Below are 23,064 nucleotides of genomic sequence, written 5' to 3'. Positions count from 1 at the left end.
GTAACTGCAAATGGCCTGTGTTGATCTCCATTTAGAATATCACACTACAGGTATGTCCATCTCTTAGACCGGATGTACAATTAAGAAATGCCCAGAGTGCAACTGCCATCGCCATTCTCAAACCAAGTAACACATGGGAAGTCTACCGATAATAAGGGTGTTGCTTTATCGTCACAGGTGTAGATTATATACCAACGCCTACATCACGGGATAATTATAAACATGTAACTGCATGAATTGTATTAGATTACTTTGGATGCATGTGCAACACGCACAGACTGTGCAAATTATGGGGGTTGAGGGAAATTAGTTGATTGTCCCAATTTTCTTGGGAAAATGGGGGATTAGAGGGCTGGGTGGAACCCCAGCCACTGGGGATTCACACGAGAGGAGGCCGTGTTATGAAGACTGCTTTTCAGCCTGTTCTTATGTTTTCAATAAACTTTGATATTTAAAAAATTATAGAAGGCAACCATGCTTGGCCACACTACAGTAGCGCCACTACCGAATTCTTTCGTGCAGGCAGGCTACTCCTGAAGCCACCGGCCAACCTCAAAACACTAGAATAAAACCTTGTTAATACATTCTCCTGCAACACCACCTAGCCAGTGAACTGGAACACGTACACCAGGCCCTTAAGATGAATGGATATTCGGACCGCATTATCCGCAAAGCTGTTTCTCCAACCATGGAGAAACAACCCCCTGAGACGCCGATCAAAACCATCACGTTACGATACATAGCAGGCGTTACCAAAAAGATTTCCAAAATCTTAAACAAACACAAGATCCAGGTCCGATTCAGTACAGTACACAAAATCCGTGATCTAATCCCATCTGTGAAGGATGTCATTCCTGACATGCAATATCCTGGAGTCTACAAACCAAGTTGCACCTGTGGTGATTGTTACATTGGGGAAACGAAACGTCATGTCTCGGACCGTGTTTGTGAGCACAAGGCAGATCTGAAACACGGCAGAACTAATACCTTCGCCGTGGCTGACCATTGCTATAACGCTGTGGGCTCTCATTGTTTTTTCCGAGACCAAGGTGGTCTGCAAACCTTCGGGCTACTATCAAAGGTTTGTTCATGAAGCCATCCAGATATATAAACAGACATAACTTCAACCGGGAAGATGGATACAGATTGAGCAATCATTGGAAGGATGTTATTAACCAGGTAAAACCATAACTGCTTTTGGTCTGCCTTCATATCCGCATCTCCAGTTTCCTAACCCTCCTACTCCCAGCCCCGCCCACTTCCCCTCCTCTCCCCGGCATTTTTTGCCGTGCTTGTGTCCTCCACTCCCCCTACCCCACGCTCCCACCACCCCACACTCCAACCCTCCCTGTCTCTCCTCCCTGGCTCCTAACCCTCCCACTCCCAGCCCTGCCCATTTCCCCTCCCCGGCATTTTTTGCCGTGCTTGTGTCTTATTTGCAGCCTCCACTCCCCCTACCCTACACCCCCACCCTCCCTGTCTCTCCTCCCTGGCTCCTCCCCCCCTTCTCTTGCCTATATGGCCTCTTGTTACAGCAGCCCTTTTGCCCACTTCAGCAATTGTTTCTTGCCGTGATTGTCCCACCTGATGACGGACGCTTGTGTTGCACCTGAAACGTCGTGATTTAATTTATATTATTTCATACCTACGTGACTTTACCGAAAGAACCAAAGAGTATAAATGATCCTGCCATACGAAAGAAGATTCCACTGTGAAGCAAACATGCAGCAAAGGCAAGCCCTTTTTTTAAATCAACCTCCACCTCCCACTCATTTAATTAGAGGTTTGATTTTCATGACACTGGACTTCAACGAGTAGGGAGCCACCTTGCTGAACATACGCCATCGCACAAAGGAAGCCCATCCAATGTGGCTGCCCTTGGGATGCCAGTCGCCGTTCAGGTCGGCCGCACCGCAGTTGCTGTACCACCAGCCGGCTTGCGTCCTCTCCCGGCTGCAGCTGTCAACCGCGATGTCTCCGAAGATGCAAGGGTTGCAGGCATCGCTATCACTGTCCATGGTGCTGAACTTCTGACCGTTCTGGTCCTCGCCCTCGCGGTCGCCCTTGAACGAGTCGCCTGAACGCAAAAAGTGCGGACCGTGAGGATGCCTCGATCGGGGAATGTGCCTCCCTCCACACACCTACGCTCAATGTGGGGGAAGGCCTCATCGAATGTTGGCAATTGATGCATTTCATTTTATCTAAACGATTGCTCGCGATTTGGTCACCAGCAATATTTGCTACGTTTTCCATTCCAAAATCAGTTGTCAATTCTGCACATTCATCTTGCTGTTCAGTTCCCCCCTAATGGCTTCCTTTCGTGATTACTTCATTCAGATAGCTCCTGCTACAAGGTTGTATTGCTCTGAAGACCCATTATTGGTCAACTTAAAAACACATTTTCTAAATGATAATGTATCACATTTGCAAAATCATTCACGACAATTTAAATTACAGGAGCTGTCTATTGAGACTGCTTGTCTTCAAAGTGAATTCTGGATGCTCTATAATTATATAAGAGATGTTAAACCCTTCAATATATCATTGACTAACAGAACATTTCTCGTGTAAATGATTAACTTTTAAAATCCCTTCCTAATTTTAATGGAATATCGGCGTCATTAAAATGAATCCATTCAGTAATCTCAGAGCGTACCGAGTCCGAACAAAGATATATTTTGTAGGACTTCCCCAGATAAATCCTTTTACTTGTATATTCTGCATGCAGTAGAGAGTGCAGTCACTTTTCCAACACTCTGCCTAAAAGGCTGTTTCCCAAGTAAAAAATGTAATTCTCAGATCTGGAATTCACTAAAAGAACGGCAAGTCCAAAACAATAATGTGCTCATTGGTGACCCAGGTGAAACCAATCAACTTCCCTACAATTAAAAAACTACTTTAAACAATAAATGGTCAAAATCGAAAAATTTGGATTTCAAGATCGCTCGTGCTCAAGTGACCAGATCTAAACACCCTAGATTCCTAAAAAATGCGTTTTTTTAACCTCAATTTCAGAGGTCAACCTTTTGCATGTAAATAATATATGAAGCTAGCTAGTGAGTACTCTTAGGTTTTTTCGGTAAGGTCACGTGGGTTAATACAGTAAATTTGGCTGTGACGGTCCCATCTGATGACGGAGACTTGTGTTGCCTCCGAAACGTCGTGATTTAGTATTTTATTTCTATTATTTCTATTTTTTTTATTTTTTTACCTACGTGACCTACCGTAAAAACCTAAGAGTATGAATCCTTGCAGTCACGAAAGCTTCAAATCTAGAATAGCTAGTGAGTAGCGCCAAGAGGCATCAAGCTTCTTGCAGTATGTCTGGATTTGTACGTGTCTGTAGAGATGAGAAGTCTGTTGCCAACAGAGCAACCGCGAGAGCTGAACTGTGGGATTCGTTTTAAACGCTTTAACATTCCGAAACATCTGCAACTTGCAGGGTGGATTCCGTTATCGGAAAGCGCAAGTGGTTCAGCTTTAATTGTATTTAGAGCAGGCAGTGCCGTTGTTTTTAAAGACGTACTCACCACAGATAACTCTAACGACACGACCGCACTCAAGGATACCTGGTGTCAAACTGTGCCACACACCCCCTGCATGGCCTTGTGAGATCCTTGGTACCGATTAAGTTATTTTAGTTTTCCTTCTGTTACCGTTCTGATAACTCACCCGTACGTCATCGAAACGAGAAAGGGTTAACTGCTGGATAAAAGCCTCCCTATACCATGTCTGTTATGAGCTTCCAACCGGCTCCTTACCAGCGTCGCCCGAATACGAGCCAACGTGCAGGGCGTAGCCGTCATACTCGCCATCCACGCTGAATGTGGCGTAGTTGGCATTCCGCTTTTCGCCTTCAAAGTCCTCCACCTCGATGCGCAGGGTGTAGCTAATACCCTCCTGGTGGGTGAGCGCGTAAACCTTCTCCAGTCCAAGCCAGTGTTCACCTTCACAAAACCACCGCATTCGCAAACACGAGTCATTTCAAGTCTTTCACCGCGTGGCTTTAACGAGAGTACACTCCAAATGGCCTCCCATACCCTCCCAGCAGCAACATATACAGAGCCAATAGTGTGCGCAGCCAGGAGGAGGTTTACTCTTGGAGATTTGGGATGCTAAGAGCAGAAGCCAGGTGTATGTCAATGGTACAACATGATTCAGTAGCAGGAACCAAGTAATGGGGAGCTATTTTGGTAGTTAGGATATTGACAGGCTAATTCAATATTCGTCAGGTCAATTGACCATGTCACAGCCCAAACCTAAAATGGACTCAATTTTCTACTAAACATGTAATGTCTATGCAAAACAAACAAGTTCTCAAAGATGCTTCTTGACGTAACAATACGAACATTTTTCTTTTTTAAACCAACATTCCCATCAGACAACCAATAGCAGCACAAAGGGGGCAAACCTTCCAAAGAGCCAAAGCCATTCTTGTAATCGCTCCATTTTGTTCCAAAGGAGACGGAGCCATCAAAGCGGTGCTGAAACACTGTCCATGCACCGTCGGCTTCAAATGAGCAGTACACCTGGAAAAAAAAGAGCAGGACACACCAAACGCAACTTTGCAAGTGCTCTGTTGTGCCGTGTAGCTCCGCTGTGTTTCTGGGTTGTCCCAAGTGTTGTTGGGCAGTGTATAACACGTGACTGACTGCACATGCGAGGAGCTTCTTCAGTCACCAAATTTTGCGGATAATTTTTTTTCCTGCAGGAGAACTCACGTTGAACTTTTTTCGCACTGCAGGTAGCCAACCGTGCTAAATCAGAGCTTTGTTATCCGTTAACCCACGACTCCTATTATCTGCAGCACAAACACTCCTATTTTACCGCGCAGGCCAATTCGTATTATCTACGATAAGCTGCTTCCTATTATCTGAGATTTTCTTTGTCAATAAGTGTCAATGTTGCAAATTCATCTCATTGCTCATCCGCGTTTTTGGTTGCTAAAAAAACCCATTTATTCTTTAAGCCTTAAAATAATGTTCATAATGCACAGTATTAAAAGATTATTTTGCAATGAACATCAACTACATGACTTTGGTGGGTGGCCAAAGTGCACAAAAACGGGTGTTTGGAGGTGGTTGCAAGGCATTGAAGAAGTCGCCATCTCCTGGTTTGGCCAGGGTATGGCAGTACAGCAAGTAGATTTATTTACATCTAAACATTGACCATTTCCTGCTCCCACCTTAACCGCCCCAACCACTCCCATGTGTAGGTTTTCTCTGGGTACTCTGACGTTCCTTCCACCTGCACAAATTCCAAATCTTTTAGGCAATTATTGTTGCAGATTCTAGCTAATTTCCTGCTTATCTGTCGTTTCTCAAGGTCTTTTGAGCATAAACTAAGCAAGTTACAAAATGTACAATACCGTGCATTGTGATTATACTATTGTACCCGCCGTGATACGCGTTTGAAGCACTCCTAGTATTCGTGCAGGTTCAACAAATTAAAAATTCTGCGATTATTCTCGACATAGGTGGAGTCTCACGGTAAAATTCATGCTATAATCTGCAATTTTACTCCGGATATACGAGGAGAGAAAAATCACGGATAACCTCACGGAAAATAAGTCGTGCAACATGGGTACCCCATATTTCCACCGACGGGAGGCGTTCTGCTGTACCAAGTAAATTTTAATTTGGAAATTCTGTTCCGACAGCTGTTCCCAACACATGGAGAAAAAAAAAATAGACGTGCCAAACACGCAATACAATATGAACCGCAGAATGTATTATCACAGTCTGTGCATGCATGAAATGTACACAATTGAAACACATCAATATTTAAATGCCCAAAACATTTGTTTAATTCACAAAATGTCAAATCTTTTGAGCAAACACGTTCCGGCATGTTACACAATATACACACAGCGAACCACATGGAATATACAGAGTTTATTGGGTTGGATTGCGTAAATATAAATGCGCCGTTAAACCCGCCACCATCCGACATGGCCAATTAGTAAGGTTTGTCATGTAAACAGAACATGCCAATTCGTTACTAATACAGCACACCACTTGTGTTGGAGAGTAAACCCACAACATTTACAATGTGAGTACGACGTTTTGCCGATAATTACAACCAGCATCATCAGGCCACAGCCATAATTATGCATGGAATTTATTGAAGAAGTCGGATTAAAACTGTTCAATGTGTTTTGTGTATAAGCATGCAGTACTTTCAAGGTGGACAATTCATATATTTCTTAAACATCATTGGTACTGGACTTGATGTTACGTTCGTTTGAAATGCTGACAGATGTGCAATACACACCTCGAATGTAGACTGTGCACCTTGTGGTTGAATCCTATAGACTCCACTTTTGGCAGAGGCGTGCGTCTCCCTCACTTTGCTGCAGTCTTGTACGACTAAAATGTTACAGAACAATTGTTAAAATTGTTAACATGGTCTATCTGCAATAGTAATTTACAATGATCAAAAACGCACTGCGGCACGAATACAAGCACTTATACTCGTGTGGAACAAGTCCATAGCATAATCACTGGCGGCACATTAAGATTGATTGCGGCACCAAAAGAAAATCAAGTGACAGTACGACAATGGAGAGAAATCACTCGACAGAAGGATACAAAACACAAATCTGCCTTCTTACCAGTTCCGTCCTCATCACAAGTGGAACCTTTCTCCTGGACACGTGGACAATGCAGAGGCATAGTTAGGGGTACAAGATAATATAAATACGAGAATACTGTTTACATCATGGACATTAACACTATGATATGCACCACATTTTAGCCCCTTTAATACAAACAGGCCGATGTTTACTACGAATGCCCCCCATGCTGCAAGCGACACACGCCGTGGAAAGGAAGGCCTTCATTGGGAATTTTATTTGGGTTTTCAAAAAACATTTCCTGCGATTAAAATAATATATGCTTGAGCCTCTATCCCTATACTCTCGGATAAAAAATAATTTACGGATCCTAACATAGTAATCTGACTACATGAAAAAGACTTACCAGGGGTATATATTGTGGAGCACCCTGGCCAAACTTGTTCCGCATGTAGTCAGACACGGCAAGCACGTACTTCTCCAGGTGATTATAAGAACACTCAAGTCCTGCCGTGAAAGCATCCCACAATTATCCTCATTATGCACGGTATAATGTGCACATTTAAAATCGCAGTTCTTTCGTGACCCACTGCCCCCGTTTGTTCGGGATTTGCCAGTAAAAAGAAAATATTTAGATAGCCAGACATTCCTTCAAAGTCTGGGGCAGAACACCACTAGAGCACCAGTTAAATTTTAACTGCAAAACACATTTGCTGTAAATCGCAAAAATCGATGCACACGCATTATCTGCAACTTACCTTGGAAGTGATTCTCATGCTGTTCGAGTCTCTTCTCAAGCCCAGTCGGACCACCGTCAACACCGGGATGCTAGAGAGAAGAGGAATAACAACGTTGCCATTGAGGATATGTAGGGAGGGTATTTCCTTCCAGCGGAGGCCATGTCAGCTCAACAATCCGAGCTTGTGCGACAAAATAATTAACCATTGCTTGCAATGCAAGCAAAGCGAATTTGTATGGACATTATTTAGACAGTCTCAACGAATAAAGCGTTTATAGAGTACTTCCACATTTGGCATTACCTGTACATGCCCAGTCTTTGACGAAAAAATGGCAGCTGCAAATAAATTCCACTTGTGAATGTTAATTCACGAAAAAAATGCTCCACTAGGATTTATTGTCCCATTGTTGGCGCGCGATGCACTGTCATCACGTACACCCCCCGTATGCGGGTGTAGTACCAGCCCTAGCGGGGCTTGGTGTGCGCTGGATTAGCGTGGGCACCACGCATAGCGTGTGGTGGAGGCTCCCACAAGGGGGAGTGGGAGAGTGTCCGCCCAGGGGCAGGGTTTCCACGGGCCATGTCACTCTGGTTAACCCTGTAGACACGTGATCCGGAGTGTCCACAGAGAGGCTCCCATGTGGGGGGGCTAGGGGGCGATCACGTGTCCGGGGAGAGCTCTCGAGAGGGATCGAGAGAAAGCTGGAACGCTCGAGAAGGCGGGCGGGGCTAAGAGAGGAGCAGCCTGACCCAGGGGGATATAAGGTGGGTCCCTGAGAGGGACCGGGGTCACTGCATCCTAAAAGCTGAAGCTCTACGTCCTACAAGCTGGAAGCTCTACAGGCATCAACACGTGGTCGGGACCCGTGTGAGGGTCAGACCCTTCGTAGCTGTAACTCCTCTGTATAGGGTAGTTAGCTGGGTGGCCACCACCCTAGGCTGTATCTGGTGAAGGGGCAATTACCCCTTTGTGTTACGTGTTGATGTTACAAATAAATGTGTTGCCTCTAAAGAACAACGTCTGCGACTCAGTTGGACTCACTACACATTTAACAGACTGTTGATGTAGTGCTGTTAGTGAGCACCCTATGAAGGCCGGCACGGCACACGAGGGGGTGTGGATAGCCAGCACCACGCTCGGCCGCTTCTGTCTCCCTCGTGGCGTTAAGGCTAAACAACGCACAAAGGGAACTCATTTGAGGCCGAGTCAACTTAGGGGAGACTGAGGACCGGTTTCGATAATCATCACTGATGTTTTCCCAGTATATTTATCCAATCTAGAACATGCACGACACATATGTAGGATGGACAACAGGAAAATTTCAAAGTATGTTCAAACAAATGGAAGGAACCGGAAAAGAGAGGAATACCTAACAGAAAATGGCTTGATGACGACATAAGAGATTGTTGCCAGAGAAAAAGTTAATGCCACGACCTGAGCGTATTGTCACAAGATAGAGGAGAGTGAAAACAAATGAACCTCATGGCGGTAACCCTGGAGCATCATGGTACCACGGCTCTCGCATAATGTCCGTGATGCAGTCATTTTTAGTCTGTTGATGGTCGGCGATGCAGCAATCGACTCATCTCGACGAGGTGTACACGATGCACCACCACGGTGCGTACGAGCGTTCAGGGTTTCAGCGCAATTGTCCTCGCTGCGTTTCGACATCGCGGAGTAGCACCGATTTCGGATTGATTGGTACCCCAGTCGCGGAGTTTAGTACACCCCTGGGAAAAAAAAGTGTTTCCCAGAAATTAAATATTTAATTGCCTCTGCCATTTTGTATCATTTAGTACCCCGGGGTACCGCCATGAGGATCAAATGACGAAATGTGCAGTGAACACCGACGGGCTATCTGCTCGATGGGTCGTTATGATTTTGATAGATATACACATACAATAAACTTTTAACATTACAGGCCTATGAGTAGAGTAATTACCGTATTTTTCCGCATATAACCCGCGGGGTATACCACTTTTTACAAACAAAACAAGACCCTGCGGGGTATATGGAGGTGCAGGCTATCCCAAAAATATTTGACACGTGTGACATGTCATAACTCGTTAAATGTTTTCATGGTAGGACTATTCACTATGCAACACTTACTTTTGACTAAAGCACTGCTGAATAAACCACTCACACTAAAATTGCACGTGTTATCACGTTTTTAATTATTCGAATTGTTTGTACAATGAAACGACAATGTTTGAAGTGGACGCACATTGTTAACCGGCGACGGGAGAGCTGGGTGGAGAGAGAGATGGGGGGTGGGGCAGCTGGGGGGAGAGAGAGGTGGGGGGGTTGGGGGGTGGGGCAGCTGGGGGGAGAGAGAGGTGGGGGGGTTGGGGGGTGGGGCAGCTGGGGGGAGAGAGAGGTGGGGGGGTTGGGGGGTGGGGCAGCTGGGGGGAGAGAGAGGTGGGGGGGTTGGGGGGTGGGGCAGCTGGGAGGAGAGAGAGATGGGGGGGTTGGGGGGTGGGGCAGCTGGGGGGAGAGAGAGGTGGGGGGGTTGGGGGGTGGGGCAGCTGGGAGGAGAGAGAGATGGGGGGGTTGGGGGGTGGGGCAGCTGGGGGGAGAGAGAGGTGGGGGGGTTGGGGGGTGGGGCAGCTGGGAGGAGAGAGAGATGGGGGGGTTGGGGGGTGGGGCAGCTGGGGGGAGAGAGAGGTGGGGGGGTTGGGGGGTGGGGCAGCTGGGGGGAGAGAGAGGTGGGGGGGTTGGGGGGTGGGGCAGCTGGGGGGAGAGAGAGGTGGGGGGGAGGCAACTGCGTTACCGTAGTGCCGCTATTATCTGCGCAGTGCGCAATCTACCAGTGCTAAAACTACTTATCTACCAGTTATGTGTTACTTATTTATTGGATATTTACTTTTGTTACTTATTTACTGTTTTACGCTCACTCGTTTCCGGTTAGTTTGTTTTCTTTGCGCACGTTATGATTTTAATGTTAACAATTGATAGTGGAATGTATTACAAATGTAAACTTCGTATTAATATGATGGAATTAAGCTGCGGTAACGCCGTTAAAGATATGAATGCATGCGGGGTATATGGAGGTGCGGGCTATCTGAAATGTGTTTTACACAAAACGCTATTATTGCGGGGTATATGCGGGAAAATACGGTACAGTACTAGCATAAACATACATTTGGTTGCAAACGACCTCCTTCGGTGAAGATGTTGTAGCCCAAGGGTAGGTCAATTCGCCTTGCCCTGTATGGTACCCTTGATGAGGACCTATTTCAACCATAATCACCATGGTTGTGAATGTTGGCAAAATGTACGCATACCTGTCAACCCATACGGTTTACTCCGTATTCTTGTACAGGGGAAATTTAGTTGTCAGGTCCATGAGGCGTACAGCCGTTTCAATACGGGCAGAAAAAAGTGAATGTTTGGGTTTCTCCCTTGTGATGGGACTTTGTAGGATGAACTTTGAGATGTATAAGGGGCACGGGGTGACCAGTAAGGTCTGAGTTGGTCTGTAATAAGGAACGGCACTGATAAGGGGTTGACAGCGATGCTGAAGGCACTTTCAAAGGAGCACAAACGCACAGACGAGATCGGTAGGCCTCACGAGTTCAACAAGGGGATTGCTGTGAATAACGTCGATAGTTAAATATGCAGAGGATAACGGACGAGTTAACTGAGATCAATTTCGCAAGACTGAGAGGTTAGTAGACCTCCACGACAGACGCATCTGCTAGACATCCAAAGTGCATGTGGACCATAGCATCCTGATGAATGGTACTGAACACGTAAATCATTAGCAAATGGCAAGAAACATTTAAGCGGTGTTTTAACTGAAGTGGTGTTAAACATTAACATACTAACAAACTCGGCTGAAAAAAATGCTCAAGGAGATAAGGCTTTGAAGTCATAACCTTTACACAACATATCTAAAAAAAACAAAGCATGTTTGCGTGCTTGCGTGCTGTTATTTATATTGCTCGGGTAAAATAAGGGATCAAACTATATTCCAATAGTTTGTGCAATTCTCCATTGTAACCGTAGGTTTTGTGGACAGATGCTGTATGCGGTATTTGCTAAAATTAATCGCTAAAAAAATACAATTCATGAGGAAACGCATTTGGCGCGTTAACGTTAAAACGACGGATAAGATTTGATTGCTAGAGTACAAGGGCTTGTAAAAGGTGGAGAAGTGGTGCATTAGACTACTCTTCTTGATTACACTCAAGGATAACATCGGCAACTGCACTAGCTGTTCAGCCGCTTTAATATAATGTAGTTTGAATGCAACTTTAGGATGAAGTTGGAATAAAGTTGCATTGCCTCTGGGGCGATCGACCCTGTGCAGGGTACAAACATCGGCAGCTAACACGAGCACCGCAGCCTCATAGCGGCCTAACAATCAACAAAATGAACCTTTAACTTTATTGTATTGGTTACCCATAGAAGAATGGGTCCCGTTGATAAAACGGTTTGCCTGCACCTCCAAAAGAAAAACTTCTCTTTTTTACCCTACGTTCTTATAATTATCAACTAACATGGTTGCCTACGTAAATGCCTAATTTTCAGATGGATTTACATTAGCATTGACACAAGCTCGTAATAGCAGACGAAACCACGTGACTCGAAGCGTCACTGCAGTTGGGGAACAATGACAGCTCTGACCGGAGCGCATTAGAAGGTTCAAAAAGTAAATTAGCATAGAGTTTTAGCCTTGTAGGTATAGTGATACAGTAGTACATGTAAGCAGGGCTTTCCAAAAATATTTTTGTAATAACTAACTACAGGGATATTTTTTTTTTATAAATAATACATTTCTGCTGAAACACTGCACAACATTTTGTATAGACAGTCATTTTGGTGTCACCCCCTCTGATGGTGTCACCCGGTGCGGTCCGCATGCCCCGCACCCCCCTAGTGACGCCACTGGCAGTAGGTAAGGTGGCTTTGGTTGGTGCGAATGTAATCTCACGGCGTCTTCTGTGCGGTGGTGATGATGGTGGTGTTGGTGTCCTTCCTTGCCCTTCTCTCGACGAGCACACGCCAGCGGCACGAGCAGCAGCAGAAGGACGGTCAATGTTGCCGGACGAGCCATGCCTGCAGTAGGAATTCGTTGTCTCTCACTACAGCACGGAGGTAACTCACACTTGTTGCTGTTCCGACTACTCCGCTGATGCTGGAAGACGTGTGCTGTTCATACCGACCAGCTTTTTATAGAGCCGAATCAACAACCTCCCCCCCCCACCACCACCAACCACCCAGAGTGAGAGGGCATTGGGTGGCAACTTGGGTGTGGCTTGTGGTGGAGCGAATAAACATGAATGAATAATTTTATATATAAGATCGCTCAAATTGTGCCACAAGCAGCAACTTCGGCACGATACTACCGTGTCTCCAAGAGTCGCTTACATAAGACGGGGAGGATGGCAACAATGTATTCACATTGTTCATTTTGATGAGTGTGTAAAAAAAAATGGGAACCATTCTTGAACGATAGTTTGGTTTACTATATTCCAGCTAGTCCTGTGGCACGCACAGCTGCACAATGACGTGCATCTGAGGCCCAAGCGATCACATCTGTATCTTTCATGGCTGCCCTAAAGCCACATTGTCAGTTATAATGAAAAAAATGTTCTTCAATTTGCCCTTCGAATATCACCTTCCTTTGGCCACTCCCTGTTCGAGAGGCATTGAGTTACTGGCTGATGCACTGTTGACTGACATCAAATGTCCTTCCGGGTATGCAGCCCATTTCGAATGCTGCAGGAGGGCAGCCTGAATCAGAGCTATTGATTCCTTCTCTGATTCGAAGTGGTTCACACATCTCACCGTCATTGTCTGAGCTTAGTTTCTGGAAAAATGGAAGTGCTAGTGCCATGAAATTGTGATTTTTCAACGGTCTTACTTAACTTGATTCCTCTGTTTGTCTAGGTCAAATCTTGTAATAAAAATTTCGTCCACTTCTGGTTGTCCAATCAATTCCACATTTTGCACACATACTTAGACCCGGTGACAATGCATGCCTGCATCAAAATCGGCATCAATTAATGCATTAATTCGCTACTTTAAAGCAATTTACATTTTGTATCGACGCCTTATTATTTATATAGAAATGTGTGTAGGTCAAAAACGCCGCGGTCCCTAAACTGTGGAATCGGCTCGCACAAAACGCAGGCGCCGTGTGTCTCAGGCGCCATTTACGTACTTCTCGACCGCGAGTTAAACGAAGTAGTTAATAAAACCATTGTTTAAAAATAACTTTTTTAAACGAGTTTATTATTGCTTCAGTTGTATTATGATCAATGTAAATCCATGGCAAACGATGTAAATCACCGTTTTTCTCAAAGCTGGTGGATGCACTATCCCATCTTCCACATATTTTGTGACCAATGCATCTCCAAGTTATGCTGACATTTCAAGCACACTGTTAGTTTATTGTGAAGCACTCTGTCATAGCAACTTCTGAATCCACTGTCATTGAACATTTTACAAGCTACCAAATTATTGTTTTAGCAAATACAGACATTCCTATATAAACAGGGGAATCGCGTGATCTTTGAAGTGTCCGTATTTCTGTTTCTACTTTGTACCCTGCATAGCAGTTCTAAAGAAAAAGCTGTGCCATAGCCATGTCTGCTTTAGATGCACCAAACCTTAACCCGTGATGTTATATCTGCACCATTGTCAATCACGTTCACAAACTGAAGAGGTGCTGGAGGGATGGCTTCTTCAACATATCCTTCATGGAAAGTTCTGTAGCATGGCCTCGCTCTGCCCCCGGCCACGCCCCCTTTCTGCAACCTACTTGCGAGTTCCTGGTGGGCCCCTTCTGTGACCTTTCTCCCTCTCGTGTCTATCAGGGCCTGCTGATGTCAGGACTGCCGTACGCGGCAGATCCCCTTTTCTGCCAGCAGCCAGCGCTATGCCACTACACTTGTACAGTAAGGGAAAAAAGTATTTGATCCCCTGCTGATTTTATACGTTTGCCCACTGACAAAGAAATTATCAGTCTATAATTTTAATGGTAGGTTTATTTGAACAGTGAGAGACAGAATAACAACAACAAAATCCAGAAAAACGCATGTCAAAAATTGTAAAAATTGATTTGCATTTTAATGAGGGAAATAAGTATTTGAACCCCTCTCAATCAGAAAGATTTCTGGCTCCCATGTGTCTTTTATACAGGTAACGAGCTGAGATTAGGAGCACACCCTTAAAGGGAGTCCTCCTAATCTCAGCTTGTTACCTATATAAAAGACACCTGTTCACAGAAGCAATCAATCAATCAGATTCCAAACTCTCCGCCATGGCCAAGACCAAAGAGCTCTCCAAGGATGTCAGGGACAAGATTGTAGACCTACACAAGGCTGGAATGGGCTACAAGACCAGCTTGGTGAGAAGGTGACAACAGTTGGTGCGATTATTCGCAAATGGAAGAAACACAAAAGACCTGTCAATCTCCCTCGGCCTGGGGCTCCATGCAAGATCTCACCTCGTGGAGTTGCAATGATCATGAGAACGGTGAGGAATCAGCCCAGAACTACACGGGAGAATCTTGTCAATGATCTCAAGGCAGCTGGGACCATAGTCACCAATAAAACAGTTGGTAACACACTACGACGTGAAGGACTGAAATCCTGCAGTGCCCGCAAGGTCCCCCTGCTCAAGAAAGCACATATTATACATGCCCGTCTGAAGTTTGCCAATGAACATCTGACTGATTCAGAGGACAAATGGGTGAAAGTGTTGTGGTCAGATGAGACCAAAATGGAGCTCTTTCGCATCAACTCAACTCGCCGTGTTTGGAGGAGGAATGCTGTCTATGACCCCAAGAACACCATCCCCACCGTCAAACATGGAGGTAGAAACATTATGCTTTGGGGGTGTTTTTCTGCTAAGGGGACAGGACAACTTCACTACATCAAAGGGACGATTGACGGGGCCATGTACCATCAAATCTTGGGTGAGAACCTCCTTCCCTCAGCCAGGGCATTGAAAATGGGTCGTGGATGGGTATTCCAGCATGACAATGACCCAAAGCACACGGCCAAGGCAACACAAGAGTGGCTCAAGAAGAAGCACATTAAGGTCCTGGCGTGGCCTAGCCAGTCTCCAGACCTTAATCCCATAGAAAGTCTGTGGAGGGAGCTGAAGCTTCTAGTTGCCAAACGTCAGCCTTGAAACCTTAATGACTTGGAGAAGATCTGCAAAGAGGAGTGGGACAAAATCCCTTCTGAGATGTGTGCAAACCTAGTGGCCAACTACAAGAAACGTCTGACCTCTGTGATTGCCAACAAGGGTTTTGCCACCAAGTACTAAGTCATGTTTTGCAGAGGGGTCAAATACTTATTTCCCTCATTAAAAAGCAAATCAATCTATAGCATTTTTGAAATGCGTTTTTCTGGATTTTGTTGTTATTCTGTCTCTCACTGTTCAAATAAACCTACCATTAAAATTATAGACTGATCATTTCTTTGTCAGTGGGCAAACGTACAAAATCAGCAGGGGATCAAATACTTGTTTTCCTCACTGTATATACTGTAAAATATTGTGGGAATGTTTTACTTCTTGCTTGAAATTGTAATTTACTTCAGAACGAATGTTTTCAAGTTGTATTTGCTGTACAAAATGTTTTAGTTGTCTAGGCTTTTAAGTGTTTGTATGCACCCACCCACAACCAAGTATGTACCTATTATATATGTAAAACTTGCAATGCGCATCAGGACATGGGGGCCGTCCATAAATGATGTCACACACCTAGGGGGGAGAGAGGGGTCAGACATTTGTGACGATGTGTGACGATGTGTGACGAGCGGGGGAGGGGGGGTTTGAGAAATGTAAAAAATGTCAAAATGCGCAACTTTAAATAAATATAAACAATAGAATTGTTATAACAACACTAATTTTGATTAATTTTCATTTTTAACTATTTGATTATTTTAATTGACTAAGGTCACCTTTTATTTATTCCATGAAGGAGCATTTTGCTTCTCCATTTTTTAATGATTGTTATTAAACATTTTGATTCGATTGATTCTACCAGGGCTTTTCATTATGTGGAATGAATGTGATTGTTATAATTGTACTCTACAATTTGCTTTGTTCTACTACAAAGTTTCAAGTATTTTGTATAGTTATAATTACTGTACTTTTGATATTTTATAATTGTGAGAGAATTTCAACATGATATTCTGAACATCTGCAGTTTTAGTTAGACATTGAATATTTTCAAGTGAATTTTATGCTAAATTTCAGCTTTCCAAGGCATCCTTTTTAATACGTGTGTCGTCGCAGACGCAATCTTGGGAGCAACACTCTTTATTCCACATTAACACGTAACACAACACGATCTACACTCGGGCCTCGAATACCCATCTAACCACACGGCAGAACTCCACACGGTTCACGATCCCGGTCTGGACCACAACCGGGGTCCCGGACCACGTGGCTAGAGGCTTCTCCCCGACGTGGATCTTCCTAACACCGGCACACAAAGAACCTCGAGCTCCTCACGGTGCCCTCGTTATATCCCCCTGAACTAAAACTGACTCCGGCCTTCGCCCCGCCCACCTTCCAGGTCTCTCGAGCTCCTTCTCGAAGGTTCCCGAGAGCTCCATTGGACCACGTGACCGCCCCACGGCCCCTGCCCACCGGTGCCCCCCCTCCAATATCGTCCGGTCACGTGACAGCAGGGCAACCAGCGCATCGTGCCCCAAGGTAACCCTGGCTGGCTGGCTGACGCTCCCTCTCGCCCCCGCACCGGGAGCCCGCACCGCACACTGCTCGTGGTGCCTCCGCGCTAACCAGCGCTCACCCAAGCCCTGCTAGGGCTGGTACTGCATCCCATAACCCAGGCTGCCCGTAATGACAATACATTACTGGCCGTGGCTTCGCAAGCCCCGGCACCATACAGTGACAAGCAGTCACTACACGTGTTTTCTCCAACATCAGAGTGCAGCGCCACGTTAAATACGCACTACAATGACAACAGTTTAAAGTGATTTGAAGCATCTTCTTGGTTCTTTCGGTAAATAATAAAAATAAAACATAATAAAATAATTCTCACGACGTTTCGGCCACAACGCAAGCAGCCGTCCTCAGGTCTGTCGGAAAGACAGCGTCAGACGCTGTCTTCCCGATAGACCTGTTCTTCACCGGAGGACGGCTGCTTGCGTTGTGGCCGAAACGTCGTCAGAATTATTTAATGTTTCATTTTTATTATTTTATTATTTCCCTTCTACTTGACTTCCGAAAGAACCAAGATGAATCCCTGCAGTCACGAAAGCTTTAAATCGAAATTTGATTTGAAGCATGTTTTTATTTTCAAAATGGAAATATGGTTGGGGGGGGGGCAGAGCTTTGTGACATCATATTTGAGGGAGGTCTGGCTTTTAGTGACGTCGTGTGACGAGGGGGGGAGGGGTGGTCAAAAATCGGCCAAAATTGCATAAGTCATTTATCGACGGCCCCATGCCTTTTGTTTCAGCGACACGCCAGCAGCAACTTCAAACACAATCATATAATGAAAGCACTGCTGCATCTCTGAAAAATACTGCTGCATCTCTGAAAAATACTGCTGCCACCAAATCTGGTTTTTGGGGGTAATGAGTGTGTTGGCAGCGGGAAAGTGCACTTTGTGCATCTGTCAGCCATCTCGGAAAATTAGCCCATAACACCTGGATTTGTCTTGTCGCCTTGTGCCAGAAAGCTTCTGATACTTCAGGTGGCTGAAACGTGCACCTAACCTGGCGTACGCAGAGTGGTTACATCATCCGTCACTTAAGTGGCAGAATGGCGGCTGTTGTTGCTGTGCAGTAACCATACGTGGGTCAGTTAAGGCTAGAACTACAAATTGGTTAACTATTTTTCAAAGCACCAGTTTTTCCTTACCTTTGCACCAGGACTTTGTGCAGCAGTGTCTGTGTGGCAAAAATGTCAGCCTAAATCATGTCCCAGTCATTTCGAAATAGTTCTACATCTTTCACAACCGAAACTCAAATGTGCAAGAGTCAATATTGATATTTTCCAACAATTTATTATGTTAACAAATACAAATGATACAACCACACTTACCATTACAGCAGTTCATTTATTGTAACTTTGAAAAAACGGGTTCAACAGTTCGGTTTCATTGATGATCATGGCCGTTATATCCCATTAGACAATACTGTAAAATAACATTAAAGCATTTTGTATTTAAAATGAGATGGACCATTCCAGAAAACAGCTGAGATCACAACACAGAATGGGTATGTACAATACATGCATATACTCTTCTGAAATATACTACAACAAATATTCCCAACAATTTACAAAAATTATACCGCATATGAAAAACCTATATTTTTATGTCACTGTATTTATTGATTAAAAGTGCCTGCAAATATACACTCGATCAAGAAAACAGTCTTAATAGCGATAGCATAGAGACACAACTCAGATAATGCTAATAACACTGCAATGTGTACAGTCTTCAATAGGGTAACTCAAAGGTCACATTTTTATCATCACTCGTCCACAGGTCAAGCCGTTTCTCAAAGACTATCGCAAACGAAGTCACTTGATTAGTCTATCTTCACTATTTTTCTGTTAACCCATCCATCTTTTGGTAGATCTACCACAACCGTCCATCCACGTACTACTTTTATTTAGTTGCACCAGATCATTGCCGCATCTCTAAAGGCACAAGCCCTTGTTCCAGCTGTCGTGCTCATCAGACTGCCAGTGAAGAAAGTATTAGGAACATTTTAATTTAGTGGGCATATCCAAAGACAGCACTTTAGTCATATAAGTTTACATGCAACTAAAAGGCAAATACAGGCGTCCCTCGCATAACGTGACATGCGTTCCTGAAAAACAGCGTGCGCAAGTCAAATCGCGCTGTACGAACCCAAAAAAGTATGATTTAATTTCGGAATTTTAGCCATGGGTTTACACAATACATATAAATCCAATACAGTACTTAATATTAACATTACAAAAATGACCAGTTGAATAATATATCATTATTGAGACATTACTCCTTACAAAGAACACGTAATGAGGAGTAACGTCAGGGCTTCTTGAACGATTCCGTGGGCTGCTTCTAACAGCAGCACGCACGATGGAAATAGAAGCCGGAGATTTATGAGGGCTACACCTAAGCCTGTGACATTGAACGCTGCCATGCCGCGGTGACGGCATCAGATTGTAATTTAAATTGATGAACCTGCAAATTTTTTTTTACTTGGAGTTTTTATAATTGAAAATATTGTTTTACTTTGAAAAATTTTAATGTTACAATTTTTTCAGGGCATAACTGTCAAAATGATTCGCCCAAGTGTGAAGTATGTCCCTAGAACGTGAATGGCGTAGCTGCAAATTCCCGATGAAGTGGTTACTGCGCGGGTCTTTTTTGCCTGGTGCATTGTGTACGAATGCAGTCAACGTATGAGAATAATTGTATACAGTTGTGCACTGTCAAAGCAGATATTTTGCATTGTGGGTAAAATGGAATTTAACATTATATTTATAACTGCAGCAAACATTTCACTTTTTGTAACTAAGTTTATTATTTTCAGGAATTTCCTCTGATTATTTACTCTTACTACCACGCTTGTTTACCCAGGAAAGCCTCACCGAATCTCAATTTGGTGCTTTTCAAGTTTTTTTCTCTCTTTCTAAAAAATTGGGATGTGTTGGCCAATATCAGTTGCAACATATGGCGATATTTTAGCTTTGGGAGGACAACGGAGAACCCAGAGGAAGCCCATGAGGTTGAGAGCATACAAACTCCAACACCCGCCTTTCACCACTAAGTGACCGTGACATCACCACAGCGCCTGTGCCAGACCAGGTGCACTTTGAGGCCACGTGAGTTGTCGAAGGCTCGCTGACAGGAGGCCACGGGACAGACCCAAGTGCCACGGGTTGACTGACCGAGATGACTGGCAGACGCACCAGCTGTGCTTGCCTTCTGTGCCAACTTGCCACACTTTAGCCGCCCGGCACCCCGCTCGTTGTTGTGAGCGTCGCTCCTCTGCCCTGCTCTGCACCCACGTTGGAGATTGAACCCAGGACTTTGCAATAAGACACAAGCGTCACCACTGTACCACCCTTCCGCCCATTAAATCACCTGTCCACTGTTTTACTGACATGTCAGAATATTCATCCTTGTCCCAATAAACTGCTGGATGAAGGCCACCAATGCCATGTCAGGCATGGGGTTGTTTGGCCACACTTCACCATGTTGGTGAAGGTGGGGTTTTGAATGGGAGAGGAGTCCAGTACATATTTAGATGTCACTCACCACTGATGTTGATCGTGAGCAGCAATTTAACTCAGGTAGCCAGGGTCATAATAGTGCAGTGCATGAACCAATGGCTCCCCACAAACGATGCGTCTTCATTTCAACCAATCGCGAGCTGCACGTGACTTTTTGCGCGTGTGAATTGGAAATACCCTGGGCTGGTGTGAGGAGCTAAGCGAGATCCTCCAGGATTGGCACCACAGGCATCCGTGTGGTCATTCCGTGGACTAGTTCTGATGTGGAAAGCTCTCGTGCGACTGTCGCCGCTTCGAGCTCGTGATGTGTTCACTTCAGTGCCCTCGATCTGGTCCGTGTTGTTTTTCACTGTGGTCCCAACAATGTTTCGATGCATATGTAATGCGAGCAAGGAAAGAGGGGGCGGAGTCAGGGTCACGTGAGAGAGAGGATTTAGGGGGAGAACCGGAAGGGATCTGGGAGTTGAGAAGGAGTGGGAACAGGAGGAGGCCACGCTGGGCAGTGGCGAGAGAGTGGCGCGATTGCCACGTGGTGGGAGGCCACGGCACCGTCGGCCAGCGGTGTAAGTGGGGCACAGCAGAGCTAGTGGGCTAGAGTTAGTGGAGTAGAGCTAGCGGAGGAGAGCTAGTGGAGTGTGGGAAGCTAGCCGGGCGTGAAGAGCGAGCAGAGTGTGCGGGGCACACAGAGCAGCAGTGTTGCTGCAGAGCGGAGCAGCGGTGTGGCTGCAGGGTGCACGGTGGAGGAGGTGCGGGTCTGAGCGAGGACGCCGTAGGGGCGAGAGAGACAAGAATCCGAATAAAGGACAACGGAGATCTACACTGTTTGAAGAGTCCTTTATTACACATATCTGGGCAATGGTGGCTATGCACGTGGCCTGTAATTCAGCACTGTTGGGGGGGCAAGGGTTGGCGGATCGCACAAACGTTGCAAACCTCGCTTTCAGTGGACGTCGAGCCAGTGCCATACCCTGACTTGCACCTCCGATTAGCACGGTTGGCTACGTACGGTGCGAAAGAAGTTCAACATAAAGACACGAAAGGAGGCAGTACAGCAAAAATGTGGACTACACCTGTTTCGTCTGTATGAGGATAGAGTGTTCCCCCCTCGCACACGTGTGCTTTCTCCGGGTGCTTCCGTTTCCTCCCACATGTAAACGCTCCTTAATTGGCCGATAACACCTTCATATGTAGAGGACCACAGAGCTTGGGCGGTTGTTGGCACCGGTTCATGACGTGCCTGCCTTACTGCTTGTCTGCGGTTCCTCCTTCTCGCCTCCGAATAGTTGTCTCTCAACGATAGTGAGTGAATACCGCGCAGTGGCGAGTTACAAGTTGAAATCATCCCGCGTCGTCATTATTCGTATCGAAACGTCATTCGCAATGTTCAGCGTTAATGAGCACAATTCGCACGAATGACGTGCCATCAAACTATTATTCATGAGCAATAGCGGCACAGACTAAAGCGAAGCGTTATATTGCCGCTGTAGGCTTGAGCTTTAAACAACAACGAAAAAGACGACAATTCCTGGATGCCCCTTTGCTGATGGAACGGTGTCTCTCTCCAACGCAGGAAGTACAGCGTGGAGCGGCAGCTGCGGACACAGAGATGGGTCATCCCCTGGGTGAAGCTGGAGGACCTTCCGGAGGACGAAAACAATAGCACACACGAGGTGCAACGATCCGAAAGACAAAGATAAAAGATACCCCCCAGGATAGCCTTTAACAGGCCGTTGAGCCAAGTGCTGTTAGCGAGCACCTATGAAGGCCGGCACGGCATGGCACACGAGGGGGTGGGTTGGCCGGCACCATGCCCCGGTGTTGTATCCTAACCCTTCTTCCAAACTTGATATTTTTATATATTATCTTCTTACTTGATATATAATGAATGAAAACACACCAAAAGCAGCAGACTGCAAAACACCAGGTGTCACTAAGTAATGGACTGGAGGAGGTCTAGGATGGCAGAATTTGCAACCTTGCTTCAAGGAAGGAGGGGGCCTGATGAACGGGCATATGTCACCCGTGCAGGCGGCAGAGACAGTGGGAGAGTCAGCCAGACATAATTAAGGCAAAAAGCCAACCATCCTGCATGGTTTTAAGGAATTAAATTATTAAATCCAGGGTGAGTGGTCAAATGAAGTGGGTCAGCAACGCTGTGTGCACAGGGGAGGGAGCTGATTAACAACCCTGCCCGGCTGAACCGTGAGGGGGCCTTTGACCTGAAATTAAGAATAACACTCCCAGAGCAGAAGGTTGGATGACCACAGTGAGACGAATAAGAGCGTTGTATATCAAGGATGCAGACTCAGCTGAATAACAAGGCTGCGGAGGTCACCAAAAGTTCGTGTTCGCCTAGTTAAGTCGAAAAGCTCAATTATTCTGTATTGCTATTAAAGCAACGTTAAAATCAGAATTTAACAACAGGGTAGGCTAAAGTTATTGATATTCACACCCACTCCAATTAAACCAGGCCACAAGTTACGCCTACTGAACCATCACCATCATTAAGTCAATATGAAATGT

At 45.4% G+C, this 23,064-nt stretch overlaps 2 protein-coding genes across 2 annotated transcripts in view; one reads left to right on the top strand and one right to left on the bottom strand.

Moving 5' to 3' along the window:
* Positions 1 to 1,517: 1,517 nt before the first annotated feature.
* On the bottom strand, positions 1,518 to 12,454 carry LOC144944666 (microfibril-associated glycoprotein 4-like). Its single transcript, XM_078873024.1, has 8 exons — positions 12,251 to 12,454; positions 7,333 to 7,402; positions 6,981 to 7,081; positions 6,614 to 6,647; positions 6,274 to 6,368; positions 4,412 to 4,529; positions 3,762 to 3,947; positions 1,518 to 2,077 (listed from the first exon to the last, which is right to left on the bottom strand). The coding sequence occupies exons 1-8, from the start codon at positions 12,371 to 12,373 to the stop codon at positions 1,770 to 1,772; spliced, it is 1,035 nt and encodes a 344-aa protein (XP_078729150.1). The 5' UTR covers positions 12,374 to 12,454; the 3' UTR covers positions 1,518 to 1,769.
* A 6,989-nt stretch (positions 12,455 to 19,443) lies between these two features.
* Positions 19,444 to 23,064, top strand: part of LOC144944705 (guanylyl cyclase C-like) — a 58,188-nt gene continuing 54,567 nt past the window's right edge. Inside the window, exons 1-2 of the mRNA XM_078873063.1 lie at positions 19,444 to 19,451; positions 22,112 to 22,211. Coding sequence (XP_078729189.1) covers positions 19,444 to 19,451; positions 22,112 to 22,211 — 108 coding nt within the window. The remainder of the gene's footprint in view (positions 19,452 to 22,111; positions 22,212 to 23,064) is intronic.

Source organism: Lampetra fluviatilis, chromosome 35 (assembly GCF_964198595.1).
Source record: "Lampetra fluviatilis chromosome 35, kcLamFluv1.1, whole genome shotgun sequence".
Classification (NCBI taxonomy): domain Eukaryota; kingdom Metazoa; phylum Chordata; class Hyperoartia; order Petromyzontiformes; family Petromyzontidae; genus Lampetra; species Lampetra fluviatilis.
Note: the sequence above shows the minus strand (reverse complement) of the source record. Positions and strands in the feature narration are given on the sequence as shown.